The sequence below is a fragment of the Odocoileus virginianus genome, chromosome 33, assembly GCF_023699985.2.
Source record: "Odocoileus virginianus isolate 20LAN1187 ecotype Illinois chromosome 33, Ovbor_1.2, whole genome shotgun sequence".
Lineage (NCBI taxonomy): Eukaryota > Metazoa > Chordata > Mammalia > Artiodactyla > Cervidae > Odocoileus > Odocoileus virginianus.
The window spans coordinates 1,015,576-1,043,337 of NC_069706.1; the positions used below are offsets into that span (position 1 = coordinate 1,015,576).

Sequence of the window (27,762 nt, forward strand, 5' to 3'; positions counted from 1 at the left end):
CCCTGGCCCCCCAGAGCCCACTGTCCTTTGATTCTGGGCCTGAGCGGAAGTGGGTTCCAGGTCTGTCTGATCCCCAGCCAGCCTAGAGTCCCTCCACTAGAGACGAGGTCCTTTGGGGTGAAAACTTCTCCAAACCACAGTCTGATCCCCCAAGTACAAGGTGCTCTGAGGGTCCAGCAGGTTCTACTAAAGGCTTGAAGGGGATCCAGGGAGCCCACGCATCTGAGGAGCCTCAGATGGCGAGGCCCAGCGGGGGCTCTGGGAGTCAGCAGGCCCTGGTGGGCCCAGCAAGCTGTTTTTACGGGTTCCCCAGGTGACCATGGAGCCGTGGAGGGGTGCCAAAGATGGGCTGGGCACAGCGCGAGAGGAGTTCCAGCCGACGGGGTAACCTGGCAGGTGGCCCGATGTGGGCCGTGGGGTCGGTCGCCCTTTCGGTGACCAGGACTGTTGCGGGCGTTCTGAGTTGACGCCTGCAGCACACACACACAACCCCCGGAGTGCGGGCTATCCCCTCTGAGATGAGCGGTTGGGACTGCGGAGGCTGAGTCCCCAGGCCCAGGCCCGCTCCAGGCTGGTGGTGGGGACACTGCTGGCTGGGAGGGCGATGACCACACAACCCTTCCAGAAAAGTCTGCGCTGCGGGCCCCGGCATATCCTGCTCGGTTTCGGCGACTCTTTTCTGCCCTGGCGTCCCCGAGAGGGGGTCGTGACGCAGAGCGGGTCTGCTCCAGCTCATACCCGTCTGTGGGTTGATTTGCAGCCCCGAGCCCCCTCCCCTTGGGGGCCGTGGCCCGGGCACTAGGGGCACGTGGATCCTCGCCCTGCGCCCCTAGCGGCGCGGGCGCGGGCGGAGGGCAGCGCGAAGGAGGCGGGGGCGGGGCGGAAGCGGGTCCCGAGCGGCGGGGCGGGGCGAGCAGGCCCAGCCCGCCCCCGGCCCCTGCAGCCCAGGCTCGGGGCCCCTGGCGCTCAGTCGTCGGCGCTGGCGGCTGCGAGCGGTCGCGCCGCCTGAGCGACACCGGAGCCGGCGCCGAGTGCGGCGCCTGCAGGAGCCCCGTCCCCGCGCCCCCGCCTCCCGGCCCACGGTGAGTGCCGCGGGCTCCTGCCCGGCCGTCGAAGCCCAGCCCGGCGTCCCGCCGGTGGACCGCGCTCGCCGCCACCCCGGGGCGCCGGGAGGTCGCCAAGACGCGCCGTCGGCACCGGGGAGACGAGGCCGGCGCGCGCTTGGAGGAGCGGGGCCTCGGAGCGGGAGACGGTGCGCACTGCGGAGGGGCGGGGGGACCAGACCTCCCAGCCGCGGAGGGCGCGGGGCTCCAGGACCACCTCCCCCCCTCGCCCTGGGATGCGCAGGGTCACTCCGCTCGGACCCGGCGCCCTATCCCCGGGGGAAGCCGCAGGTGGGCGGGGACCGTAGACCCTGAGACCCTCCGCGGCGTTTCTCAGTCCACCCTCCAGCGATTAAGACGCCCCTGAGCCCGGCCCGCTCCCCCTCCCGCGGATCCTGGCAGGACCCCTTGTTTTCCCCAAATTCTTCCCGACGTCTGGGTGAGTCCCCCAAAACACACCCTCTCCAGGCTTCCAAACTGTCCCCGAACCGAACACCCACCAATGAGAGAAGCACCCCGACAGAACTGGGTGGGGGGGGGCGAGGTCCGCGCGGGGGTCGGGAGGAAGAGTCGAGGCGGGGTGTCCCTGAGAGAAGTGGGAGGGGTGAGCAGGTCAGAGGGCCCGGCGGGCCGGGTTGGAGGGGACCTCTGAGGAAGATCTTACGGGCACTTGATTTTAAATGCGTGCATTCTAGAAGCATCTCGCCAACCTTTTACTGCTGATCTTGGGCTTTAGAGCTCTAGGTCCGCTCGCAGAATTGGTTACAATACAGACCTCAGACCCCTCCCTGGGACTGGGTGGGGACGAGACCCCAGTGAGCAGTGTTCCTAAGAGCCACCCCAGGTGGGCTGCAGGAGGCACTGCAGCCACACTGTGTGCAGGCGAGCACAGTGCAGAGAGTCAGCGGAGAGGGGGCAGCCGGAAATCCTGTAGGAGAGAAGGGGGTCAGCTGGGGGCTAGGCTGGGCAGCAGGGAGAGCCAGGTGGCTGGGCCAGACCTCCTGCCGCCCCCTTACACACTCTGGGGCAGCATCAGTGGATGCCCCACCCCTAAGTCCCCAGGGACCGATTTCAGTGAGCAGCCCCAGCACCCTGAGGGGGTTGATTCACGTCCAGGGCGGCCAGTGGGCTGCTGGGGACTCTTCTAGAAGACCAGGCTTGCTCTCCAGTTCAGCCCCACTGCCCCAGACCTGCCTGCTTCAGTGCCAGCCCCCAGGTGGGCTAGCAGGAGACAGCATGGCTTTGAGCCCTGGGTTCCGGGCAAGTCACCCCATCGCTGGGATGTGAAATGCGACACTTTGCAGAGTGATCCTTTCCCATTCAACCCCAGGCCTTGGGCACAGCCCTGGAACACAGCAGGCCTGTTGCTTTCAGCTGGGCCCTGGTGCCTGTGGGGCGTCCAGCTCCTTGGCTGGCCTCACTCTGTTCATTGGACAAACTGGAGCAGGTGGCTAGGCCTGAGCAGGGATACAGGTGTGTCCTGCTCAGAGCTTCTGGCCAGACCTGGGTGGGACCGAGACACTGAAAGTTCAGGAAGGAGTCCTGTGGGGCCCGTCAGACAGACGGGGGTCCCCTGAAGCCTGTACGCTGCTCACTCTGCCCTGTGCAGGCTGAGAGCCCCTGGTAGCCAGTAAGTGCTCCCTAGCAATGGGCCCCATGCCCTCTGCCCAGGACAGCTCTGAGTGGGTGCCGCTGGCCCCAGGGCCCAGGCTGCCAGGTGCAGCGAGGTTGTGGCTGTGCAGGCAGCCTAGGGGTCCCCAGGGGACAGAGGGGGCTTCTGAGCTCCCAGGAAGAGCCTCTGCACCCAGACACCGCTGCTGCCTCCCTCCTGGACACAGGCTGAGACGGGAGCGGGGAGGAGCCCGCAGCATAGCGGGAGGCCGGCCTGCCTGGACCTGGGGCCCAGGATGAGCCGAGAGCTTAGCGCCTGGACGCCAGAGCCTGGGAGGCTGTGACTCCATCCTGGGCTGCCTGCTGGCTGGGTGACCCTGGGCCTCATGAGCCTGGGGTCTCGGTTTCCTGGTCCAGGTGCGGGGAGCAGAGCGTCACTCCCCGCCCAGGGCTGGTCTGAGGAGGGGGCCCCCCCTTGCCTTGAACACTCTGGTCTCATCGAGAAAGCCCCCCACCCTGAAGCTCAGGCCACTTCACTCCTGCGTCATCTTTGTCTCCAGGACTGTGAGCCCTGGAGCCCCCGTCACACACAGACGCAGCTGGCGGTTGCCCTGGCAACAGCTCAAGCAGTGGCTGCTCCCTGGCTTTGGGGTGCTGTTGGGGGAGCAGCGTCTTCCACTCAGCTAGAGAGGAAAAGGGGACCCATGACAGCCAGCCCCCAGGGACCTCACAGCTCTCTGGGATGCCGAGCCCGCCGCAGGGGTGGGGGCTCCCTGGGGAAGGCACCAACCGCCGTGGGGGGGCCCGGGGCTGCTGGAGCCTGACGCGCCTCCCCTCCTGTCCCAGCTCTCGGGTCTGGCCGGATGGGTCCCCCTGGCCCTGCAGCTCCAGGGTTGGAGGATCAGGGAGTGAGATGAGGAACTGAGAGCTGGCGGGGGTCACACACCAGCAATGGCAGCCCGGGCACCGCCCCCCCTCCAGAGATACACCCAGCTTGCTCAAAAAGTCTGTCCTGGACCCTCAAGGTGGCAGGTGTGCCCGGCCCCGCTGTCCCAGCAGAGGGTGACCGTCCGGGATGAGGCCAAGCCTGTAAACGAGGACACACCAGCACTCACATGACCCCTGGCGGCGGGCACACAGGGCAGGGCAGGTCTCCCTGGCTACCCCAGTGCCAGGTGCCCGTGAGAGCTGGGCAAGTAGAGCTGGATCTGGCAGGGCCATTTCCTATTTTGTCAAATGAAAAGGACAGGCTCGGGCTGATGTGCCTGACTGGTGGGGACGCCCTCAGGAGTGGACAGGGACAGGACCCAGGCAGTGGGCAGGTCCCCGGGTGAGCCAAGGGGTGCATGGTGTGTCCGGCACACAGAGGCCAGCAAGCCAGGGACAGGGAGCCCAGTGGGTGGCATTCAGTGGCAGAGGTGGCCCGGAAGAGGGTCTTTGCTTTGTCCTGATGATTTTCAGCGCGGGAACACGAGACCACCTTGTGGGAAGTTGCCAGGGGCGGGGGGATCGGGAGGCCAAGGCCGGAGGTAGTTGCCTGGGCCAGGTCACGGGGTGGAAGAAGCAGACTGCAGGGCCCTTGGTGGCTTACCCCCGCGGTCTGCAGGGGGCACTGAGCACCCCAAGGTGTGAGGCTGTAACAGCGCAGGCCCATCAGGCTGGGGGACTGGAGTCGGCAGTGACAGTGCGCGCCCCTCAGGGGCGTCCCAGGGCCGGGCCCCCTGGACAGGAAGGTGTCCCCCGAGCAGGTCCCACTCCCCTTCTGCAAAGTGTGGGCTGTGGGGCTGCAGCCCCTGTCTGCTCCAAGGGCCTATACTGCCATAGCAACTGAGTCACCACGCAGCATCCTGCCTGGAGCAGCCTAGATGTCACCCTGGGACACGGGGATTCTTCATGCCAAGTGAGGAATGGGACCTGGGCCTGGTGGCCCCCTGCCTGTGTCTCCCCTGAAACCAGCTCAGTCCGAGTCATTCTGGTCTGGGGAGCCTGGACCTGTGGGGTGGCGGGGCTTGGACTGGGCAAGTCTGCAGCTCTGGGAGGGTTGGAGCCCGTGGCCCCAGCAGTGGGCACCTCTGCGTTCCGGTCACACCTCCGTCACTGCTCAGTGTGGCATCTGATGTGATCACAGGGGACAGTAAGGCAGGGCTCTCTGCCCACAGGTCGCCGCCATGTCCACCTTGCTGGAGATCAAGAGCAGCGTGCTCAGGCAGGTGCAGGTGTGCCCATCCTTCCGCCGGAGGACGGAGGAGGAGCCAGCCAGCAGCAGCGCTGACCTGCCGGAGCCTGCGGCCGGGGCCTGGTGGGTGCCCCCCAGCCGGCTCCCTTCCTCCCCTGACCTCACACACCAGCCGCCCAGCACGGCCCCCAGGGGAAGCCCAGGAGGCTCTGAACCCAAGGCTGTGGAGAGCATCTCACTGCACCCTCAGCTGTTTAGAGACCCTGGGATCCCCTTGAGTCATGCGGGTTGGCACGTGCTCCGATCTGCAGCATGGGGAGTGTCTGCTGACCCCGAGAGTGGCTTTTCTTGCAGGAAACCCGGAGATGGTGTGGAGTTCTTCGCCCAGATGCGCCTCATCCTGAAGAAGGGGGAGGGCAGACAGGGGCTGCCGTGCCCTGAGGTGCGGATGCTTCGGGCCCTGCTGCCCGGCGGGGGCCCGAGCCGGCCTCCCCAGCGGCTGCTCCGTGCTCCCCTCCCTCCCTCCCTGGAGCACTCCCTGTCAGGGAGTCACGGAGACACTCACCCCCCGGCACCCACAGGTCCTGCTGCGCAGCCGCTCACCTGCCCCCGCAGAGCCCGTGGACCCCAGCCGTGGCCTGAGAACTCTGAGCCAAGAGGAGGTAAGGGGGTGGGGGGTCTGGGGTAGGTGGGCCTCCCTATGGGAGTGAGCAGAGGTCAGGGGTGGGGAGGGACCCCCGGTGGAGGCCCCGCAGGTGCAAAGGCGCAGAGGCAGAGACCGGACTCTGCCAGTGGGAGGAGCGGCTGGGGGCTGGGCAGAGAGGGTGCGTCCGAGGAGCTGAGAGCCCCTGCGGTCGGGACTCAGGGCCCACGCCCCCCGCCTGCAGGTGGACATGCTCTATGAGGAGGCCCTGTACACGGTCCTTCACCGCGCAGGCACCATGGGCCCGGACCAGGTGGATGACGAGGAGGCCCTGCTGAGCTACCTGCAGCAGGTGAGGCCCGGGCCCGGCCCACTCGGCTGGCCTGGCCCATCTCTGGGGGTGGCTGAGACACTTTACCCCACCTGCTTATGTCACTGTCGCCTGAACAACACACACAGAATTGCCCCACATACATCACACACACACAGGTGCACAGGCAGACACACACAGGTTGACAGGCATGCCCAGAAAGATGGACAGACACACAGACACATTCAAACAGAAGAACACACAGATGGACACAGCTACAAAGAACATTGGAAAAGACAGGTAGACAGATGTAGGACACACACAGAAGGATGAACAGACAGACACACAGAGAAAGGTAGAAAGGACAAACCAGCAGGTGGACAGACCCCTTTCTTCTGCTGTGTGTGCTCCCCCCACCCCGTGAAGCCACTGGGATGATAACTGGCCTGCTTCAAGGGCACCTGGGCCTCACACCTGCCGACCCGCAGGTGTTCGGCACTGGCCCGGAGGAGCATGCCGCGGCTGTGGAGCGTGTGAAGAAGGCCAAGGTGAGGCTGCCACCCGCTGGGCAGATGCCGCCCCCTGCAGTGCTGGCGGGCAGAGGCTCAGGGTGAAGGGGCGCGGGGCCAGCCGTGTCAGGTCCACACTGAGCCCCAGAGACCGTCACTGCCCTCCACCTGCAGGCACCCACCTATGCCCTGAAAGTCTCCGTCATGCGTGCCAAGAACCTGCTGGCCAAAGACCCCAATGGTGAGTTGGGGGGCCAGCCGGGTCTGGGGGCCATGGGGGCGGGACTGGGACTGAGGCACCCACCATGTCCTAGGCTTCAGTGACCCGTACTGCATGCTGGGCATCCTGCCGGCCTCGGGCGCCGTGCAGGAGCCCAGCCCGCACAAGGAGCAGCGCTTCAGCTTCCGCAAGGGCAGCAAGCGAGGTGGCCCACTGCCAGCCAAGTGCATCCAGGTCACCGAGGTCAAGAGCAGCACCCTGAACCCCGTATGGAAGGAGCACTTCCTCTTGTAAGGCCCCCGTCCAGTCGGGCGGCGGGGTGGTCGGGTGTGGTCTGCTGTGGTGCCGGCCGGTCCTGGGGTTGCGTGGGGGCAGCTGTGCCTGTAGGAGGTGTCAGTGCCTGCCCCCGGAACCGAAGGGCTGGTCCTGTGCCCACTTTCCAGAGCAGGAGACTGAGGCTCAGAAATTGTCCCTGCCCCAGCGCTGGGCAGGGGATCACCGGGACCCTCCGGGGACCTCTCTGTTCTCCTTACAGTGAGATCGAGGACGTGGGCACAGACCAGCTGCACCTGGACATCTGGTAGAGGCCCCTGTGCCCTGCAGGGCAGGGGGTGCGGGCGCCTCTGGTCTGGGCGGAGCGGGAGGGGGCAGTCAGAGCCAGGCTGAGCTGCAGACAAGCCAGGCCCCCCACCGCCCCCCTCCAGGGATCATGACGATGATGTGTCCCTGGTGGAAGCGTGCAGGAAACTGAATGAGGTCATCGGCCTGAAGGGCATGAGCAGGTGGGGCAGGTGGGACCCTCACACCCCTGACACTCTCAGCTTGGCCAAGGGGCCAGCGGGTGATGGCTCCTCAGGGGCCACCAGTGTGAAGCCATCCTGCTGCCCCCAGGTATTTCAAACAGATTGTCAAGTCTGCCCGGGCAAATGGGACAGCGGGGCCCACGGAAGACCACACTGATGACTTCCTGGGGTGCCTCAACATACCCGTCCGGGTGAGTGGGCTGGCAGTTTCGCTTGCTGAATGCTTGCTCCTGGGTGTCCCACCTGGTGTTCCCACCTGGCAGCAGTCCTGCCCCACTGCTGCTGGCTATGTCCTGTGATGCCCCAGCAGCTTCCCATCCTTCTTGGGCCGGGGCTGGGGGGACACCATGCTGCAAGGGAGGAGGGACAGCCTCTAGGAACCTCTAGTGTCCAGGCACCCCTGAGGGCCCCTGTGCTGGTCACCAGCGTTTAGTGGGAAGCAGAGGCCTGTTTCTCCCTGCGGTCCCAGAGACAGTCTGTGAGGGGAGGGGGTTAGGCAGAACCACCGATCTGAACCCCCTTCCCCCAGGAGGTGCCCGTGGCCGGAGAGGACCGCTGGTTCAAGCTGGAACCACGCTCTAGCGCCTCCCGGGTGCAGGGCGACTGCCAACTGGTCCTCAAGCTGATCACCACACAGGTGGGAGCCAAGGCCTCCCCCCGACTCTGCAGCCCTGCGCCCCAGCCCACAGGCTCGGGAAGGGCTGCTGACCGGCCGGCCCTGTGTTCCAGAGGGACACGAACATGAGCCAGCGTGGGCGGTCGGGCTTCCTGTCGTACCTGCTGCTGCTCAGCCGTCTGCTGCAGTTCGAGCACCGAGCCGAAGAGGTAGCGCCAACCTCGGGCCCCCGGGGCAGCCAGGGGCGGCGTGGGGAGGGCGAGGCGGAGGGGACCAGGGACCTGGGGGCCGAGGGGGGATGGGGGTCTCCCGCCTCCACCCACGGCCAGCCCGTCCCCCAGCCCAACTCGAGCAGCTGGCGCGGCGAGCTCAGCGGGCCTGCGGCCACCGTGCTCTGCCTGCACGGCGCACAGAACAACCTGTCGGCACTGCAACTGGCTGTGCTGTGAGTGGGCGGGGCCGCGTCGCGAGGGGCGGGGCGGGCGGTGAGGGGCGGGGCCCGGAAAGGGGCGGGGCTGTCAGTTGGAGGTACACGGGTTCCCTGCTGGGTCGGGCCCCTGACGCAGCTGCCCTGAGCCTGGGCTGGGGCCCCGCAGGCACTGGCAGGTCAGCAGCCGCCACCATCAGACCCGCACCCTGGACTACGGCTACCTGCTGGGGCTGCTAGAGGACCTGCAGGCGCACTGGGAGGAGGCCGGCTCGCTGCCTCAGGAGCAGGTGGGCTCGCATGAATGCTTCTGGAGGGTGTGCCAGGGGCTGTTAAGGCTCGGACAAGCAGGGACAGGACCGCCAGAGTCCTGCCCTGCTGGAGTGCACAGCCTGTGGGAGCGGTAGGGGGTTAAAAACAAGCGGACAAAGCGCGGGACTTAGGAGAGAGCTGCTGCTGTGAGGTCCCAGGACCGGGCTGTGCGATACCACGGGAGGCAGGCCGTGCGGCTTCAGCCCTGCGAGCAGCGGAGGGAGTGGGCCGCATGGAAGGAGGCGCAGCTAGTGCTGCGAAGGCCCTGGGGGCGTCTGTGTCTCCAGGGGGCGCTGTGGAGGCTGGAGAGGGCACTAGGGCGAGGCCAGTGGGGTTGGAGGCCCATAGTAGGGAGGGTGCTCTTCAGGGCAGGGCTTTGCAGACCGGCTGCTTTGCAGAGGAGCAGGCACTCAGCAGTCCGTTCTGAAGGGCCCTGTCCCTCAGGAGGAGGGCCTAGCAGACAGCTTCTCTGCCTTCTCTGAGTTTGGGCTTCAGCTTCTGCGACAGCTCCGGGACTACTTCCCTGCCAGTAACAGCACAGCCGTCTACCGCTTGGAGCTGCTGTTGAAGTGGGTGCAGCCGCTCATCTGCCAGTGGGGGTTGGGGCTGGGGGACTGGGTGGCTGCAGCCGCTTGCCGGGGGTTGGGTGGGGGTGGGGGGACTGGGTAGGGCACCCTCCAGTCAGCTGCAACCCCTCGCCCAGGTGTCTTGGTAAGCTGCAGATCTTCCAGCCTTCGTTTGAGATCTGCCCCTTCGAGACAGAGCTAAACATGGACATTGCTGCTGCCCTGAAGGTGCGATCTGGTAGCTGGGTCTGAGCTAACTGCCCATCCTTGCCTGTGCCTCTGCCCTCGGGCTGGACCTGCGGAACCACACACACTTGCCCTCCTTCCCTCCCACCCAACATGCTTCCTCGGTGGCTTCCCTTGCAGAGAGGCAACCGTGAATGGTTTGACAGGCTCCTGAACACCCAAAGTCCTCGTGAGCAGGTGTGGTGGCAGAGTGGGGGGGCGTGGCCACAGGGGAGGTGAGGGGCCGCAGGTGAGTGCAGGCCAGAAGGTCAGTGTGCTGGGCCTCGTTGCAGCCAGGCCCACAGCGCCTCGCCGGGCTGGTCAAGCTGGCTGACGCCGTCTACGAAGACCTGCAGTCCTGCTATGGCATCTACGCCAGCCTCTTCCACAGGTGGGGCCAGGGCCCTCCCTGCTGCCCCTGCGCCCAGCCCCTAAAGTGCCACCACTGGGCTGGGGAGCAGGGCGAGCAGGTGTCTGAGGTGTGTCCTTTGCAGCATCATCAAGGTCGACTTCTTCACCCTCACCTTTCGGCAGCTGGAGCGTCTGGTGAGTAGGGGTCGTTGGGAGAGCCCCCTGGCTGGGAAGGGGCCTGGGGTTCCTTGTTGCCACGAGCCTGAGTCCACCCTCCTGGGCAGGTGGCTGAAGAGGCCTGGGTGCTGACAGAGGAGCTGAGCCCCAAGATGACCCTGGAGGTGGCCTCAGGGCTCTTTGAGCTCTACCTGACCCTGGCGGACATCCAGCGCTTTTGGAGCAGCATTCCGGGCCGGTGGGTGCCCTGCCCCACCTGTCCTCCAGTCTCCTCTTGGAGGGGCTCTCTGTGCCGTCTCCCCAGGGCCTCCACAGGCTGGAACCTGGGACATGTTGGCTCAAGGTGTTTGATCAGGGTGAGCGCTGATGGGCCTCCCACTGCAGGGACAGCCGTTCCCTCGCCCTGGCCGGCATCCACGCCCCATTCCTGCCCGCTGTGAAGCTTTGGCTGCAGGTGCTGCGGGACCAAACCAAGTGGAGGCTTCAGGGAGCCGTGGAGGTGGACACAGTGAGTGAGCCCTCAGGCTTGAGGGGGCTGGGCTCATCTGGGCTCCCACCCAACCTGGGCTCCTCCTCCTGCTTCCTAGTTGGAGCCCATGGATGCCTCCTCCAAGCACAGCAGCTCCGCAGCCACTGCCGGCCTCTGCTTCAGCCACATCCAGGAGCTGTGGGCCTGCCTGGCATGGCCTGACCCCGCCCAGGCCCAGACACTAGGCACCCAGCTCAGCCAGGTGGGGACTACCCACCAAGAGGAGATCAGGGTCTGGGTGCAGAAAAGACATGGCCCACAGCTCCTGAGCCCCTGTCCTCCACCCCAGGACCTGTGTGAAGCCGCCCTCTTCTACACAGAGCTGCTGCGAAAGAAGGTGGATGCTCAGCCTGGGGCAGCCGGAGAGGCAGTGAGCGAGCCTGTGAGCAGGGGGGGCACAGGAGTGGGGGGCGGAGGCCCAGGGTGGCCACCACCCAGCTGCCAGCCCACACACGTCTGTCACACCTCCCCAGCTCTGCGTGGTCCTCAACGACGTGGAGCTCCTCCGCAAGGCTGCTGGCCAGGCACTGCGTGGCCTGGCGTGGCCGGAGGGGGCTGCAGGGCTGGAGGGCACACTCCCACGGCCCCTGCTCAGCTGCACGCAGGCCCTGGACGAGGACCTGCAGCGGGAGGCCCGAACCGTGACGGCACACCTGACCTCCAAGGTGGCAGGGCCGGTGGGCGGGGACCGGCCGGCCCTCCCTGCACCCCACGGTGCTGAACACCACTCTCCTGCTCTCCCGCAGATGGTGGGTGACGTCAGGAAGTATGTGCAGCACGTCAGTCTCTCGCCCGACTCCATCCAGAATGACGAGGTGAGTGTGTGGCCAGCTTGGCTTGGGCTCCCAGGGAATGCGCGTGTGCACTGGGGCCCAGTCCCAGCCTGAGGACCCTACCTGCAGGCCGTGGCCCCCCTCCTGAAGTACCTGGACGAGAAGCTGGCTCTGCTGAACGCCTCGCTGGTGAAGGAAAATCTAAGCAGGTACGGTCCTGAGCGGGTGGGCAGAGCAGGTACGGTCCTGGGCGGGTGGGGAGAGCAGGCCCGGCCTGTGGTCGGGTCACAGATGCTGAGCGTCCTGCAGGGTGCTGGAGGCCCTCTGGGAGCTGCTGCTGCAGGCCATTCTGCAGGCTCTGGGAGCGAACCGAGACGTGTCTGCGGACTTCTACGGGCGCTTCCACTTCACGCTGGAGGTAGGGCCCCATGGAAGAGCCTTTCCTGCTTGAACTCCTGGTTCCTGACCCCTCTGACCCCACCCCCTGGCAATAAGACTGCTGACCTTTCCAGCTGCATGCCCCCTTCTGGCCCAGTCCCCAGCCCAGACACTCCTCCTCTGGGAAGCCATCGGGCAGCATCTCTTTCCCTGAGTCTGCTGAGTCAGAAGCACCTGGGCCACCTGTTCTGACAGATGTCTGGCTTCAGGTGCCCTCATTTCCCCAAGCTTCCTGGCAGCTTCTGATACGGCCCAGGTATGAGTGGCTCTGCCTTAGGTTCCAGACAGCCCAGGCCGGGTGCTGCTTAAGGCTCCATTCCTTCCCACTCTCTGTCTCCAGCAGTCACCCTGCCCCTGACACCTCTCCTTTCTTGCCCCACCCCAGGCACTGGTCAACTTTTTCCACGCTGAGGGCCAGGGTTTGCCCCTGGAGAGCCTGAGAGATGGAAGTTACAAGGTGAGGTTTGGCCCTGGGCCCTCTGACAGAGGAAGGGGGAGGGGCGGACATCTGAGACCCAGGTTTGAGTTCAGCCCTGCCCCGCGCGTGAAATGGGGCCGGTGAGGAGCTCGGCATCACCAGGCGCCACCTCCTCCCTGCAGAGACTGGAGGAGGAGCTGCGCCTGCACCAGTGCTCCACCCGGGAGTGCATCGAGCAGTACTACCTGGACAAGCTCAAGCAGGTAGTGCGGCCCAGGTGCGCGCACGAGGCTCCGCCCCCCGACGACCCCGAACTCGGCTCATCGGCCTCCTGGCCTTTCCACAGAGATCCCTGGAGCACAACCGGTTCGGGCGCCTGAGCGTCCGCTGCCACTACGAGGCGGCCGAGCAGCGGCTGGCGGTGGAGGTGCTGCACGCCGCTGACCTGCTCCCCCTGGATGCCAACGGTGCGGGCGAGCGTCGGGTAGGGCTGCCACCGGGCGGGGCGGGGCTGGCGGCGGGGTGCGCTCACAGCCGTGTCCCCAGGCCTAAGCGACCCCTTTGTGATCGTGGAGCTGGGTCCGCCGCACCTTTTCCCGCTGGTCCGCAGCCAGAGGACCCAGGTCAAGAGCCGGACTCTGCACCCCGTGTACGACGAGCTCTTCTACTTGTGAGTGTCCCTCCCCGCCCTGCCGGCCCAGAGTGGGGAGCAGGGCTCCAGATGACCACGCCCCTCCCCCCCCCCCCCGCAGCTCCGTGCCCGCAGAGGCCTGCCGCCGCCGTGGCGCCTGCGTGCTGTTCACCGTCATGGACCATGACTGGCTGTCCACCAACGACTTCGCGGGGGAGGCAGCCCTGGGCCTGGGCAGTGTTAGCGGCGTCGCGAGGCCCCAGGTGGGAGGGAGCGCGAGGGCCGGCCAGCCGGTCACCCTGCACCTGCGCCGGCCGAGAGCCCAAGGTGAGTGAGCTTCCGGCGGGGCGGGGCCAACCGGACTGATGCTGGCCCCGCCCCCTGCAGAGTCCAGGGTAACTGAGCGGCGAGGGCGGGGCCGGCAGGACTGACACCGGCCCCGCCCCCGCCCGCAGTGAGGTCGGCGCTTCGGATGCTGGAGGGTCGCCCCAACAAGGAGGCGCAGGAGTTTGTCAAGAGGCTCCGGGAGCTGGAGAAGTACATGGAGGCGGACCCCTGAGCCCTGCGGGCGAGAGCCAAGCCCTCCCCACGTCCCCGCGCTGTTCTTGCCTTGTGGTCAGCTCTGTGCAGCCGGGCCGTGGCACCCTCCCTCGCTTCATGGTGTGTTCTGTGGCTGGACTCCCCGGCTCCCTTCTGCCCCCGCCACGTCTGTGCGGTGTGTGCTGTGACCCCTGTGCCCAGTACGCCCTACCCTGCTGGATCTGGACAGCCGACTGGGCGAGTCCTGGCCACCAGGTGAGCTTCCTACTTCCCCTCAGGTTCCCTGGCCCCCGTGGGGGGAGGGGGGGCTGGTCTTAGGGCAGGGCTCTCAGTTGGGGGCCTTGCCCCTAGGGGACATTAGGCAGCACCTGGAGACATTCTGGGGGGCGGATCAGTCACACCCGGTGAGTGGGTGATGGCTGTGCTGTTGGCACCAGCGAGGAGAGGCTAGAAGTGTCGTTTGACTGCCATGAGCCCTCCCCCCAACATAGAATGGTCCACCCCTAAATGTAACCAGGCAAGAGCTTTGTCCTGGGTCTCTCTGGGTCGGGGCAGAGTCTCCCTAAGCGGAGAAGCTGGAAGGTCTAGGTTTGGAGTCTGGACAATCCAGGCCTCAGAGGGAGAGGTGAACACCTGCAGTGCCCCCACTTTCTGTGGGGATGCCTCCCCAAGAGGGCATGTGGAGGGGGTTCTGCCTGAGAGCTCCACAGGTCTCCAGTCCCCACCCAGCTCACAGGCCCAGGAGAGGGGCCTCTGTGGTCATTGTTGGAGGCTGAGGACGTCACGCCAGGCTGGTTGGGTTAGTGTAAGGCACTCCATGCCACCTGGCCAGCTGTGTGGCCATCTTTTCATGAACGCACAGCATCCACACAAGACCTACACAGGGGTCCCATCTCTACACCCCAGGCTCTCTAGGCAGGATCTGTCTCATTAGAGGCCAAGGGTCCCCCCACACCCGCAGGCCGAGTGCCGAGAAGCAGAGGCTCACGCGGGGGTCTTCTTGGCTTGCAGCTTCATTGGGAGGGCTCTGAGGCAGGACCCAGAGCAAGACTGGGTAAGAAGCGCCAGGAAAGAACCTGGTCAGAGTCCAGTCCTGCTCGCAGCTGCACAGCCTGAGGCCGCCAGGCTCGTTTGTGTTCCCACAAGCTGCACTGCTGTCTCCAGATGTCCTCGTCATTCCGCCTCCAAAAATACACCTCTGAACTTTCAGTCTCTCTGCCGTTTCTTGATTCCTTTCCAAATCTCTGTGGGGGCTTCAGCCCCTTGCTCAGCAGTCTCCTCCTCTTCTGGGCTGCTGCTGCTGTCTCCCCCATCGTCAGGGTCAGGCCCAAGTTCCTCAGACTCATCTTCAGTGTCACTGTCAGCACCATCTCTGGGCAGCCTGAGAGACAGGGGTATGTCCACTGGCCTCCTTGACACACCTACTCACTCACCAAAGCCCCCAAGCTGAGGACAGATTCCTACTCCCCGTCCTCTCAAAGTGGAAACCCCTCCAGCTTCCCTTCTCTGCAGTCAGAAAACCATCCTGCTATTTACGACACTCCCCCACCCTGCAGAAGGAGGGGCTGAGATCAGAGGTGGAAGAGAGTCCTGGGTTAGCTGTTATGAAGCTAGGGGACCTACCGGGAGTCAGTTACCAGTCGGTTGGGGTTTGCAAACTCTCGTCCTGAGTCCACATCAAAGGGATCTGAATGGAGGAATCAAGGAGGAAAGTGTCCTGAAGTATAGAAGCAGGAGTCCCACAGCTGTGGCGGGAAGGTCTTCCCAACCCTGGGCTTCTCAAGGGAGGGGGCAGGCGTGGCTCCCACCCAGGGGGCAGGTGTCCCTGCCAGGCCTCACCAATTTCCTCCTCTTCAGGGTGCTCCTTGGCATGGGCCAGGAACTCCTGCTCTGCCTGCAGCACCTCCTCTGGGCCGCTACAGGCTGCATATTTGTCCAGAAGCTGGCGGTTCAGGTCCAGGAACCCCTTGCCCCACTTGAATTTCCGCAGCAAAATGACAGCAAGGTCTGAGAAGCCTGTTGGTGCAGGAAGCCCAGAGATGTAGACAGCCCCTCTCGCCTCCCAGAAACTGAGAGTCCCGCCAACACTGGCCTACGGCCCTCTAGCCCACCAAGTCCCGCTCCCAACAGGGTGTCTCACGGAACTGCCCCTCCGAGCCTCCGTGTGGGCCTTAAGTTCTCAGGGGATGAGTTGGGGTAACAGGGCTCTGGGGGCCGTCGTGCCCTGACGAGAGCCTGACAAGCGCTTGGAGGCCAGTGGTGCGTTCTGTCTTCACCTCTGCCTCTCAGGGAGAGGACGCAAGTGGGAGCTGAGAGGAAAGCCTGGCCACCGCCCAGCACGTGGTCAGGCTCCTCCCGGGATTGGCAGCAAAAGCACACGGACTCCAGGCTGCCAGGCCTGACACTCACCCAGGATGCAGAAGGTGGCAGCAAAGGCCTCCACGCAGGACAGCCTGCAGGGCCGGCCATAGTTCACAGGGTTGGCGGCCACCAAATGGGGCAGGAGCCGCAAGTGGCTCCCACGCATCTTCCCGAACGGAGTCTCATCCAGCCTGGCCCAGGAGCAGTCGATGACAGCGACCCCAGACTGTGCCACCAAGTGTCTGCCAAGAGCAGTGAAGGGCTTGGCTCTGGACTTAACTTGGTGCTGGCCCCAGGGCAGCTATGTTCTAGGAAACTGGCTGCCCTGGGGATTCAGGGGTGTCATTCAAGGACTCTCATGGGCCCAGCTTCTGAGGCGGTTGGAAGAAAGCTGTTCCTCCATAAGGCTTTTATTCACTCAACAAGTGTTTACTGTAGCCTGCTACTTCCTGGGCTCTGTGCTAGGCAACGGGGGTCAACTAGACACATCAACACAAACAGGTGGGCCCTGAAGGGAAAGATGTAACAGGGCTGGGGGCTAATTAAAGAGTCCAGGCAGGCCCACTCCGTTTCCCCGCACCCAGTCCTCTCGAGCCTACCTGTCTGCGGGGGACACGTACTGGGAGCCCACGGGGCTGAGCACGAGGCCGCCGAACCTGTGGCCCAGGCGCAGGCAGCGCACCAGTCCCAGGCGGGCCAGCTTGCGGCCGGTGCAGCGCCGGGGGTCGCAGTGGCCCAACTCCCACATGGCCAGCGTGCAGGGCAGCTTCGCCGGGCCCGGGCCGCCCTGGTCCTCAGGGGCCTCTGGCTCCACGGACGCTACGGCAGGCAGAGAAGGGGACCCGGCCTCAGGCGCGGCTCCGCGGCCCGACCCCCGGCCCACCTCAGGATCACGCCCCACTCACCGCGCAGCGCGGCGCCCACCTCCTCGGCGAAGGCCTCCAGGGAGCGGCCCGCAGGGCGCCGAGCGCGGCCTCCCTCCGCGCCCGGCCCGCGCGCGGCCCTTCGGCGGCCCATGGCGGGAAGCGGGACCCGCGGTACGAACCGCGTCGCCGCTCCTCCGGCAGCCAAGCTGCGCGCGACACCACTTCCGGTTCCGGCGCCCACGTGACCGCGCGGCAGCGATGGCGGCGAGGCTGGCGGGCTTGGCGGTGCTGCTCGGGCTCGGGGCCCGCGGTGAGTGCCCAGCCCGGCGCCTCCGTCCCGGAGCACCCACTCTGGTCTCCGCGCCCCCGCCCCGCGCTGCCTGCCCGCCCGTCCGCCTCCTCACTGCTCGCTCCCCGCAGGGCCCGCGCCCGCAAGCGCCGCCAAGATGAAGGTGGTGGAAGAGCCCAACACTTTCGGGTGAGCTGCCGCGCGGGGAGTGGGGGGCGCGGCGCCGCGGCCCGGGGCTGCTTCTCCCTGACCCTGCCGCATCTCCCAGGCTCAACAACCCGTTCCTGCCCCAGACCAGTCGCCTCCAGCCCAAGAGGGACCCTTCACCCGTGTCTGGTGAGTGCGGGGCCCTGACGACGACGGACCCGGGGGACCCGGGGCGAGTAGGGAGCCGGCCCAGCTTCAACACCGGTGGGCCGCGTCAGTTCTCGGGAGCCGGCGCTAGGGGCCGGAGGGAGGGCGGCCTCGGACGAGGGGCCCTGGAAGTTAGGGCTTGGAGGCTCATGCTGTTCTTTGTCAGCCTTCTAATTGCACGCTAACCTTCCAGAGTGAGCCCATGCCGGGTTCACTAGTTAGGGGTTTAGTCCTTAGTTTTCCTAGTGGTGACCTGTGTTATCAGGTTGGTGTCTGTTCTTAAACGTTTTTTAATGCGTTTACGTGCATAAGCTTACACGTAAAAAACGTGTAGTAGGTTTTTTGTGTGTGACCTTTGCTTTCTTGTTTTTAGTAGTACCATTTTACCGCTCAAAACAAGAGATTTTTCTGGTAGCTCAGCTGGTAAAGAATCCGCCTGCAATGCAGGAGACCCCGGTTCGATTCCTGGGTCGGGAAGACCCCTGGAAAAGGGATAGGCTACCCACACCAATGTTCTTGGGTTTCCCTGGTGGCTCAGCTGGTAAAGAAGCCGCCTGCAATGAGAGAGATCTGGGTTCGATCCCTGGGTTTGGGAAGATTCCCTGCAGAGGGAAACTGCTACCCACTCCAGTATTCTGGCCTGGAGAATTCCATGGACTGTTTGTTTAATCCATGGGATCACAAAAAGTCAGACACGACTGAGCGACTTCCACTATGCAGGTTTGCTTACTTGCTGTTGTGGCATCTTCGCTCTTCTCACTTGGTGCCTAGCATTCCATAGGATGCTCTGCGTTCTTTCATTGTCCAGCAAGGTGTTGTTTATGGGGTTTGGTCACTAAAAGCATTGTTGAGGAGAATATTCCTTCTAGGCGTCCCTCTTTCTACACCTGTGGGAGTGGTTTCCTGCAACAGGATCTCAGGAATGTAATTGCTGTGTTGTTAAATGGGTGTTAAATATAACAAACAAAAAATCCAAGGGGATTCTCTGGTAGTCCAATGGTTAGGAGTTGGTGCTTCCGCTGCAAAGGGCATTGAGTTCAATCCCTGATGCAGGAACTAAGATCCTGCAAGCTGCACAGCACTCAGTCATGTCCGACTCTTTGTAACAACACGGACTGTAGTCTGCAGGCTCCTCTGTCCATGGGATTCTCCAGGCAAGAATACTGAAGTGGGTTGCCATGCCCTCCTTCAAGAGATCTTCCCGACCCAGGGACTGAAACAATGTCTCCTGCGTTGCAGGCAGATTCTTTACCAATGAGCCATCTGGGAATCTCACCAATTAAAAATAAAAAATCCAAGATCTCTTTTTAAAACAAATATTTATTTGGCTGCCACAGGTCTTAGTTGAGGCACTTGGGATCTTTGATTCTTCACTGGGGTACGTGGGGTCGAGTTCTCTGACCAGGGATTGAACCCAGGTCCTCTGTATTGGGAGTGCAGAGTCTTAGCCACTGGACCACTGAGGAAGTCCCCAAAATATTTATTTTTTTAATTGAATGCTACCACGTGTTAGGGTCTATGCTGTGGATGCAGAAATGAAGAAAACATACAATGTCCTCATGGAGTTGACAGTCTTAATTGGTAGGAGAGTAGGTTGAGAATAAACAAAAAAGTAGGTAAAATGTAGACTGGTGAAAAGTGCTCTGAAGGTATGGAAAGCAGAGAAGTGTGTGCGCACGGGGTTGTTCTGGGGATTGCTGTTTTAATTGGGGGGTTCAGGAAAAGACTGAGAAATGAAATTTCTGTCAGAAACTGAAGGGGAGTGGGTGTTAGGGCTGTGGATATCTGGGGGATGAGAGTCCAGCAAAAGGAGTGGCCAAATACAGGCCTTGCACACAGATGCCAGGCCCAGAGGGATTGGCCACGGGGTGGGGGTGGAGCGCTGAGATCAGAGACGGATGGTACCGCTGTGAGCTTTTACTCTAGACAGAGTTCAGCTTTTTACTGTGAAAATATTCAGTAGAAAAACGGAGGAATGGGGCTGTGAACAGCAGCGTACACTCCGACTTTAGTGTAAGGGTTGATGTTCTGCTGTGCTTGCTTTACCTTTTTCTCATTTCCAGTTTTTAAAAAGTGAACTTTCATTTTCCTCAACCATGTGAAAGTCAGTTTCAGACGTCATGATGGTTTAGTCCTAAATAATTACAGTTCGGATCTCCCAGCTTCCCTGGTAGTTCAGACAGTAAAGACTCGGTTTGATCCCTGGGTCGGGAAGATGCCCTGGAGAAAGGAATAGCAACCCACTCCAGTATTCTGGCCTGGAGGATTCCCTGGAGAGAGGAGCCTTGCAGACTACAGTCTGTGGGGTCACAAAGAGTCACGACTGAGTGATCAGCGCACACACACAGAGAATGCCTTGTACAGCTGTCCTGGTTCCCACCCCACCCCCCCACCCTTGCCCTGGGAATCAGTCAAAGGGAATAATACATGCATCTGGTTAATTATGTGCTGAGCCAGCTGTCTCACTAACTATGAAATACGTGAGTGAGGTTTGAGACTTGCAATTTATTTTGGAGTGTGTCCGACCAAAGTTGGACTGCAGGGCACTGTGGTCCAACCTTCACCAGGTCATTCTTTTCTTTGTCATCAGTTTGATTTGCAGTTGGGTTCCCGTGTTTCTGCTTGTGCTCAGTTTTAGTGCTTACTCTACACATTTTTACTTTTGATTTTTCCGTGACTTAAAAATAGTTACAATTTCAAGCATGTGTGAAAGTGGAAGAAGGGTGTGAGAAGCACTAGGCACCCTCACCCAGCTCTCTCTTTGCCAGTCTGGTTACTTTGAAACTAATTTCTCCCAATTTATTTGTAATATTTTGGTATGCATGTATTGAAAGGCACAACAGCAGTAGCAGTCAGTAAAATCCCCTCATTGTTTGAGATGTCTCTAATGTTCTCATCCTCTTTAACAGGCCGGTGGTTTGAGTCAGTGGGGAAGGTCCGTGTGTTGTGCACTCGACGTGCGTCCATAGCTTCCTCGAATCTATAGATCCCCTCCCTCCGGCTCCTTGCAATTTATTTACTAAGGAAACTGGGTCACGTGTTTCCCACATTCTGAACTATGTCCACTGCATTCCCATGGTTAGCATTTGCTCCTGTAGTAGCTGGAGTCCAGCTGTGCGCCTGCGAGCTGGCGGGTCCTCTGGGTTTCCCGAGAGCAGTGGGGAGAGGTTTCGCCCACCCGGCCTCTGTCTCCCGCCTGAAGATCCCGTTTGTAGCCCTTTCTCAGGGAGAGGACCTTCCAGGCTGTTCCTGGTTGCTGAGTTTTAACCATGAATAGGTGTTGGGTTTTGTCAAAGGTTTTTTCTAAACCTATCAAGGCGGTCCTGAGTTTTCTCTTTCAAGCTGTTTCTAGGGTGGGGGAGAAGCTCTATACAGTCAGCAAAAATAACACTGGGAGCTGACTGTGGCTCAGATCATGAACTTCTTATTCAAAATCTAGACTTAAATTGAAGAAAGTAGAGAAAACCACTAGACCATTCAGGTATGACCTAAATCAGATGCCTTAGGATTATATAGTGGAAGTGACAAATAGATCATAGAGTGAGTGTCTGAAGAGCTATGGACCGAGGTTCATGACATTGGACAGGAGACAGTGATCAAGACCATCCCCAAGAAAAAGAATTGCAAAAAGGCAAAATGGTTATCTGAGAAGGCCTTACAAATAGCTGAGAAAAGAGAAGCTAAAGGCAAAGGAGAAAAGGAGAGAGAAACCTACTTGAATGCAGAGTTCCAAAGAATAGCAGGGAGAGATAAGAAAGCTTTTCTCAGTGATCAGTGCAAAGAAATAGAGAAAAACAATAGAACGGGAAAGACTAGAAATCTTTTCAAGAAAATTAGACCAAGGGAACATTTTATCCAAAGATGGATACAGTAAAGGACAGAAACGGTATGGATCTAACAGAAGCAGAAGATATTAGAAGAGGTGGCAAGAATACACAGAACTGTACAAGAAAGATCTTCATGACCCAGATAACCATGATGGTGTGATCACTCACCTAGAGCCAGTCATCCTGGAATGTGAAGTCAAGTGGGCCTTAGGAAGCATCACTAGGAACAAAGGTAGTGGAGGTGATGGAATTCCAGTTGAGCTATTTCAGATCCTAAAAGATGATGTTGTAAAAGTGCTGCACTCAGTATGCCAGCAAATTTGGAAAACTCAGCAGTGGCCACAGGACTGGAAAAGGTCAATTTTCATTCCAGTCCCAAAGGCAGTGCCAAAGAATGTTCAAACTACCGTGCAGTTGCACTCATCTCACATGCTAGTAAAGTAATGGCCCCAATTCTCCAAGTCAGGCTTCAGCAGTACGTGAATGGTGAACTTCCAGATGTTCAAGCTAGAGTTAGAAAAGGCAGAGGAACCAGAGATCAAATTGCCAATATCTGTTGGATAATCGAGAAGGCAAGAGAGTTCCATAAAAACATCTACTTCTGCTTTATTGACTATGCCAAAGCATTTGACTGTGTGGATCATGACAAACTGGAAAATTCTTAAAGAGATGGGAATACCAGATCACCTGATCTGCCTCTTGAGAAATCTGTATGATTTCAAGAATCAAGTTAGAACCGGACATGGAACAACAGACTGGTTCCAAATCGGGAAAGGAGTACATCAAGGCTGTATATTGTCACCCTGCTTATTTAACTTATATGCAGAGTACATCATGAGAAATGCTGGGCTGGATGAAGCACAAGCTGAAATCAAGATTGCCAGGAGAAATATCAATAACCTCAGATATGCAGATAATACCACCCTTATGGCAGAAAGCAAAGAACTAAAGAGCCTCTTGATGAAAATGAAAGAGAGTGATGAAGTTGGCTTAAAACTCAACATTCAGAAAACTAAGATCATGGCATCTGGTCCCATCACTTCATGGGAAATAGATGGGGAAACAGTGAGAGACCTTATGTTTTGGGGGGCTCCAAAATCACTGCAGATGGTGACTGTAGCCACGAAATTAAAAGATGCTTGCTCCTTGGAAGAAAAGCTATGGCCAACTTAGACAGCATATTAAAAAGCAGGGACATTACTTTGCCAGCAAAATCAAAGCTATGGTTTTTCCCATAGTCATGTATGGATGTGAGAGTTGGACTATAAAGAAAGCTGAGTGCCAAAGAATTGATGCTTTTGAACTGTGCTGTTGGAGAAGACTCTTGAGAGGCCCTTGGACTGCAAGGAGGTCAAACCAGTCCATCCTAGAGGAAGTCAGTCCTGAATATTCATTGGAAGGACTGATGCTGAAGCTGAAACTCCAATACTTTGGCCACGTAATGCGACGAACTGACTCATTTGAAAAGACCCTGATGCTGGGAAAGATTGAAGACGGTAGGAGAAGGGGACGACAGAGGATGAGGTGGTTGGATGGCATCACCAACTTGATGGACATGAGTTTGAGCAAGTTCCGGGAGTTGGTGATGGACAGGGAGGCCTGGTGTGCTGCAGTCCATGGGGTCAAAAAAGGGCCGGACATGACTGAGCGACTGAACTGATACGGTGGGGAGCTTTGGCTTTTTAATATTGAGCCAGCACTGTGTTCTTGGAATAAGCTTCCCTTGAGCATGATGAATACATGTATTTTAGGTATTTTTGGGTTTAAATTGCTAGTTATTTCTGACTTTTTAAAAGATTATTTTTAGAGTTTCAGATCTCTAATTTTTATTTATCTGCCGAGATTCTGTTTATGTGCCTTGTTTTCCTTAACACCCTGGAACATGGTTGCAATATAGCTGCTTTAAAATCCTGTCTGTGTAGGAAAAAAATCCTGTCTGTGATATTTTGTTATAGCAGCTCAAATGAACTAAGTACCTCATGTAAGTGGAGTCATAACAATACTTGTTCTTCTGCAATTGGCCCGTTTCACTTAGCACAAATCTCAGAAGTTCATTTTGTGGCATGTGGCAAGATTGCCTTCCTTTTCAAGGCTGAATAGTATTCCTTTGTCCATACACACTGCATTCTGTTTATTCATCTGTTGGTGCACACTTGGGTTTTTATTTTTTGGTTACTGTGAGTAAGGCTACTGTGAACATGGTCCACGTTTGGGTCCCTGCTTTCAGTTCACACACCCAGGAGTCAGTTTGCTGTATCATGAGAGTCTATTGGGTTGGCCGAAGGTTCGTTTGGGTTTTTCTGAAAAATCTTTAGAGAAAAATCCGAGATGAAACTTTTTGGCCAACCCCGTATGCTTAAGCTTTATGCTGCTGCTAAGTCACATCAGTCGTGTCCAACTCTGTGTGACCCCCATAGATGGCAGCCCACCAGGCTCCTGTCCCTGGGCTTCTCCAGGCAAGAATACTGGAGTGGGCTGCCATTTCCTTCAAGCTTTATGAGGAACCACCCAACTTTTCAGCAGCGGCTTGTACATTTTACATTCCCACCAGCAGTAGCAGTGTGCAGAGGTTCTGGTTTCTCTGTATCCCAACCAGCATTTGTTTTCTGTTTGTTTGTTTAATAATAGCCATACTAATATAGATGAAGTGATATCTCATTGTGGATTTGATTTGTATTTATTTTTCACTTCAGAAAAATGTCTAGTAATCCTTGGTCCATCTTTGAAAAAAATTTTTTTCCTGATGTGTTTGGCTCTGCTGGGTCTTAGTTGGGGCATGTGGGATCTAGCTCCCTGACCAGGGATAGAACCCGGGCCCCCTACATTGGGAGTTCAGAGTCTTAGCCACTTAGTCTAAGCCACTGGGGCCAAGGAAGTCCCCGTGGTCCATTTTTTAATTGGGTTGTTTGGGGCTTTGTTGTTGTTGTTATGGGAGCTGTTTATATATTCTGGATATTATCCTGCGACTTGTAAACACTTTCTCGCTTTCTATAGGCTGCCTTCCAGCCATTCCTTGTAAGGTTTAATCTCGAAGCCCCACGTTTCTAGTTTTCCTTTTGGCACACTGTTGCCTTTGGCATCATTGCCAACACTGATGTTTGGTGCTGTGTGCCTGTACTTGTCGCGACCGAGGTGAGGGGACCCTGTCGTGTGTGACACCGCCCCTGTCTCCCTGAACCTTGCTGACTGCTGGCCCGTCCTGCCAGACGCCAGCGTGGCCGGCCCCGCGCTCGCTGTTTGCGCTGTCTCCGCCCTCTCACTTTCAGCCTGCTTGCGCCCTCTGCCTTCGGTGCATCTCTTATGACAAGTGCGCACAGTTGGGTCATATTTCTTTACCCTTTAGCCAATCTGTGCCTTCCAAATAGGAGAGTTTCATCTGCCTACGTTTAAAGTAATCACTGGTAAGGAAGGATTTGGAGAAGATGAAACAGCAAAGTTTGTTTTATAGTTGTCTTTTGTTGCTCATTCCCTCCATTCCTTCTGTTGACTTTTTCCCAAGCGACCTGCTTTCGACCTCCTTTTGTGTGTATTCTACGTAGCCTTTTCCTCTCCAGTTGCCAGGGGATTACATGTGATCATGTGACTGTTCAAGTCTAACTTGTACATGATTGAAGTTGGTGTGAATTCAAGACTTCTCCTGTACAACTCTGTCCCTCCCCAACTTTGTGGTTGACTTCAGAAACTGACCCTTCAAGCGTGGATCTGTAATTATATCCATGCCTCTCGTCTTCTGAACCCTGTAGATCTGCGGCTCAGGACCGTGACTCTGCTTTCAGTTTGCCTTTCCTGGGGGTAACAAGGGGCTCTGTCCAAGGCAGGCTTGGTGGTAATGAAATTGCTCAGTCTTTGTCTGGGAGGGTCTTGATTTTGCCTCACTCTCGGAGGAGGGTTTCCTGGATATAGACTCCTTGGTTGACAGTTTTGTCTCCCACCCCACTGCTTCCTGGCCTCCCAAATGTAGCAGAGAAGTGGGTGGATAATCTCATTGATTCCTTCATGTAACAAGTCACTTCTTGCCACTTTCGACTTGGTGTCTGCCGTTTCTCTTCTGTCTCAGTGGGGGTCTCTCTGAGTGTGTTGTACGTGGAGTTCAGTGAGCCACTTGGATCTGTCGATCCATGAGTTTTGTTGGGTTGGGGCAATTATTTCCTCAGATCCCCTCTCTGCCCCTCCTCTTTGCCTCCACTGTCTCGTCACTGGTTCTCTCTGCTCAGAACTGTTGGACTCCTGTGGGTTCACTAGTTCAGTTGTATTTTTCGGCTTCAGGGTTTTCTAGTTCCTCTGGACATGGTTCACCTCTCTGCCCACCTGTCATTCTCTGGACACGCTTTGGTCCTTCCTGTTTCCCTCCAGCCTCTTATGCATATTTTAGGCATTTGTCTAACTGAAGTCTTCAGACAGCCCAGCATCTGGGCTTCTCCCAGGTGGTCCTGTTGCGTTTTCCTCTGGAGAGGCTGCGGGTCCCTTGTAGCCAGGCCCGGTGCTGGGGCGGCCTTCACCAGGCTGGGTGTGTTCAGAGCCTGGGGGCGGCCGCGTGCAGCCCCCTCGGGGTCTCCCTGCACTCCTCCTGGGTCCTGGATGGCCTGCTGTGTGTGTCTGACCGTCACCCCTTGCCCACAGCCTTCACGAGCAGCCCCGTTTCCTGCCTGGGATCTGAGTTGGGCAGAACAGGGGCTGGGCTCCTTGGCAGCCTCCTGGGGGGCTGCTCCTCACGGCCCCACTGGGGCGGGAGCTTCGCTGCAAGGGGCTCACCGGGCTGCCAGCGAGCCCGTCTCCGGAACGCCGGGGGTCGGCACTGCTGGTTGCGGTGGTCCTCGGCAGTGTCCTCACGGCGTGTGAGCTGGCGCTCTGAAGTCGCTCGTGCTCTCCGCCGGGTTGTCGCGTTTCTGGCACTCACCGTCCCTGCAGGGCCCTGGCTCTGGGCCCACTCCGGGCGCCGTACTCAGCGGGCTGCTCTCTCCCTGCAGGGCCCGCGCACCTCTCCAGACTCTCTGGCAAGTGCTTCAGCCTGGTGGAGTCCACGTGAGTGAGGGCAGGGCAGGGAGGCTGGGGGCCAGGGCCCCGCTGACGGCACCGTGCCCACAGGTACAAGTACGAGCTCTGCCCGTTCCACAACGTGACACAGCACGAGCAGACCTTCCGCTGGAACGCCTACAGCGGGATCCTCGGGTGAGCGGGGTGCGGCCGCGGCCCTGGGGGGTGCCGTGCCCCACCCTGCCTCACTCTCTGCCCCTCCGCAGCATCTGGCACGAATGGGAGATCACCAACAACACCTTCAGGGGCATGTGGATGCGGGATGGCGATGCATGCCAGTCACGGAGCCGGCAGAGCAAGGTGGGCAGCGGGGGCGGGGGGACGGGGCCTGCTTTCCCCACTCGCTCACCAAGGTCCCCCCCAGGTGGAGCTCACCTGTGGCAAAAGCAACCGGCTGGCCCACGTGTCTGAGCCAAGCACCTGTGTCTACGCGCTGACCTTCGAGACGCCTCTCGTCTGCCACCCCCACTCCTTGTTAGGTGGGCACCTGGGCGGGCGGGCGGGGTGGGGGGCAGAGGGGCTCAGCTCACTGGTTTCTGTCGGACCCTCAGTGTACCCGACCCTGCCTGCGGTCTTGCAGCAGCGGTGGGACCAGCTGGAGCAGGACCTAGCAGACGAGCTGATCACGGCCCAGGTGAGCTACGGGCGGGCCCCGGGCGGGGGGTGGGGCGCCCAGTGGGTGCTCACTCCTCACCCTCCACCTGCAGGGCTACGAGAAGTCGCTCAGGGCGATTTTTGAAGATGCTGGTTATCTGAAGACATCAGAACCAAGTGAATTGGCGCAGCGGGAAGGAGCCACCAAGGACCTGCATTTTGAGACACTGGAGAGCTGCCAGGAGGTACAGACATGGCCCCCCAGCCAAGGACCGCCTCCCACCAATGGACTGACCACTCCTCTCCACCCCCCGGTCTAGGCACATAAGGCCCTGTCGCAGGAGATAGAGAGACTGCGAGGCGTGCTGACCCACCACGGCGTCCCCTACGGGAAGCCTGCAGGTCCGTGGTGGGGGGTGGAGGGGGTCAAGCCCACCAGGGCCTTGCGCCTGCCGGTCGGGTCCTGACTCCCACTGCCTGGTGTTTTGGCAGAAACCCCCAGCTCTGAGCATTGGGGCCCCCAGACACCCACGGCCGGGATAGCAGAGCCCCTGCGAGGCGACCCTGGACTGCGTGGGGACACCCTGTGACCTTGGGGCTGTGGGCCTCGGCCTGAGGACTTTTCTCTCCTTCTGCGCCAGCAGGCCCTCGGGGCTGTCCTCAAAGATGCAGACAAAATAAAGATCAGAGTTTTAATTAATTTCCATACTGATAAAAATAATTCCATGAATTCTGTAAACCATTGCATAAATGCTATAGTGTAAAAAATTTAAACAAGTGTTAACTTTAAACAATTCACTACGAGTAAATGATTATGCATTATAAATACTACCTTCTGGATTAAGAAAACTCCATCCCAATAACATTCTCATCTAAACACTCTAACATACAGATTGGGGCTTCCATAAATTAATTTGTGTGAAGCATCCACAAGGAGTCAGGTCTTCTGCCCACAGCGACAGATGGTGGGATGACAGAATGTCACCGCTAACACGGAGCTCTCAGGAGCTGACACTCGGCAGCAAGAACCACGGCCTCACCGAGCACCACGTAGCTTCA

General features: G+C 59.6%; 3 protein-coding genes across 9 annotated transcripts; 2 read left to right on the forward strand and 1 right to left on the reverse strand.

Annotated features, from left to right (window-relative positions):
• The first annotated feature begins 980 nt into the window (after positions 1 to 980).
• BAIAP3 (BAI1 associated protein 3) lies at positions 981 to 14,587 on the forward strand. 6 transcript variants are annotated; one of them, XM_070460916.1, is made up of 35 exons: positions 981 to 1,082; positions 4,874 to 5,013; positions 5,245 to 5,332; positions 5,472 to 5,552; positions 5,778 to 5,885; positions 6,332 to 6,391; positions 6,527 to 6,593; positions 6,667 to 6,862; positions 7,108 to 7,152; positions 7,277 to 7,354; positions 7,464 to 7,566; positions 7,905 to 8,012; positions 8,105 to 8,200; positions 8,333 to 8,436; positions 8,588 to 8,708; positions 9,175 to 9,299; positions 9,434 to 9,524; positions 9,663 to 9,719; positions 9,815 to 9,912; positions 10,016 to 10,067; positions 10,157 to 10,287; positions 10,434 to 10,557; positions 10,637 to 10,780; positions 10,868 to 10,960; positions 11,052 to 11,243; positions 11,325 to 11,393; positions 11,481 to 11,560; positions 11,661 to 11,769; positions 12,175 to 12,246; positions 12,390 to 12,470; positions 12,554 to 12,674; positions 12,754 to 12,877; positions 12,960 to 13,165; positions 13,294 to 13,633; positions 14,390 to 14,587. In XM_070460916.1, exons 2-34 carry the CDS (start codon positions 4,883 to 4,885, stop codon positions 13,395 to 13,397), a joined length of 3,459 nt encoding a protein of 1,152 aa, XP_070317017.1. In that variant the 5' UTR covers positions 981 to 1,082; positions 4,874 to 4,882; the 3' UTR covers positions 13,398 to 13,633; positions 14,390 to 14,587. The 6 variants fall into 6 exon arrangements, with proteins under 6 accessions (XP_070317017.1, XP_070317020.1, XP_070317021.1 ...); XM_070460918.1 differs by lacking the exon at positions 981 to 1,082 and adding an exon at positions 1,134 to 1,252; XM_070460917.1 differs by lacking the exon at positions 981 to 1,082 and adding an exon at positions 1,341 to 1,542.
• On the reverse strand, positions 14,179 to 16,826 carry TSR3 (TSR3 ribosome maturation factor). 2 transcript variants are annotated; one of them, XM_070460928.1, is made up of 6 exons: positions 16,645 to 16,826; positions 16,360 to 16,558; positions 15,788 to 15,981; positions 15,218 to 15,394; positions 15,002 to 15,065; positions 14,179 to 14,759 (listed from the first exon to the last, which is right to left on the reverse strand). In XM_070460928.1, exons 1-6 carry the CDS (start codon positions 16,754 to 16,756, stop codon positions 14,585 to 14,587), a joined length of 921 nt encoding a protein of 306 aa, XP_070317029.1. In that variant the 5' UTR covers positions 16,757 to 16,826; the 3' UTR covers positions 14,179 to 14,584. The 2 variants fall into 2 exon arrangements, with proteins under 2 accessions (XP_070317029.1, XP_020742137.2); XM_020886478.2 differs by having other exon boundaries at positions 16,339 to 16,558; positions 16,645 to 16,825.
• A 15-nt stretch (positions 16,827 to 16,841) lies between these two features.
• GNPTG (N-acetylglucosamine-1-phosphate transferase subunit gamma) lies at positions 16,842 to 27,403 on the forward strand. The gene is made up of 11 exons (XM_020886434.2): positions 16,842 to 16,915; positions 17,026 to 17,083; positions 17,163 to 17,230; positions 26,043 to 26,097; positions 26,161 to 26,244; positions 26,316 to 26,409; positions 26,474 to 26,588; positions 26,661 to 26,743; positions 26,817 to 26,948; positions 27,024 to 27,105; positions 27,196 to 27,403. Exons 1-11 carry the CDS (start codon positions 16,864 to 16,866, stop codon positions 27,291 to 27,293), a joined length of 921 nt encoding a protein of 306 aa, XP_020742093.1. The 5' UTR covers positions 16,842 to 16,863; the 3' UTR covers positions 27,294 to 27,403.
• The last annotated feature ends 359 nt before the right edge of the window (positions 27,404 to 27,762 follow it).

Excerpts from the sequence above, each read along its gene's own strand:
- TSR3 (XM_020886478.2), bottom strand. The coding sequence starts at position 16,756 with ATGGGCCGCCGAAGGGCCGCGCGCGGGCCGGGCGCGGAGGGAGGCCGC. Across the intron at positions 16,559-16,644 it reads GGTGGGCGCCGCGCTGCGCG|CGTCCGTGGAGCCAGAGGCC; the intron begins GTGAGTGGGGCG and ends TGCCTGCCGTAG. Across the intron at positions 15,066-15,217 it reads CCCTGAAGAGGAGGAAATTG|ATCCCTTTGATGTGGACTCA; the intron begins GTGAGGCCTGGC and ends TCCTCCATTCAG.
- BAIAP3 (XM_070460916.1), top strand. The coding sequence starts at position 4,883 with ATGTCCACCTTGCTGGAGATCAAGAGCAGCGTGCTCAGGCAGGTGCAG. Across the intron at positions 8,201-8,332 it reads TCGAGCACCGAGCCGAAGAG|CCCAACTCGAGCAGCTGGCG; the intron begins GTAGCGCCAACC and ends CCCGTCCCCCAG. Across the intron at positions 11,561-11,660 it reads GTGAAGGAAAATCTAAGCAG|GGTGCTGGAGGCCCTCTGGG; the intron begins GTACGGTCCTGA and ends AGCGTCCTGCAG.
- GNPTG (XM_020886434.2), top strand. The coding sequence starts at position 16,864 with ATGGCGGCGAGGCTGGCGGGCTTGGCGGTGCTGCTCGGGCTCGGGGCC. Across the intron at positions 26,744-26,816 it reads ACGAGCTGATCACGGCCCAG|GGCTACGAGAAGTCGCTCAG; the intron begins GTGAGCTACGGG and ends CTCCACCTGCAG. Across the intron at positions 26,949-27,023 it reads CACTGGAGAGCTGCCAGGAG|GCACATAAGGCCCTGTCGCA; the intron begins GTACAGACATGG and ends CCCCCGGTCTAG.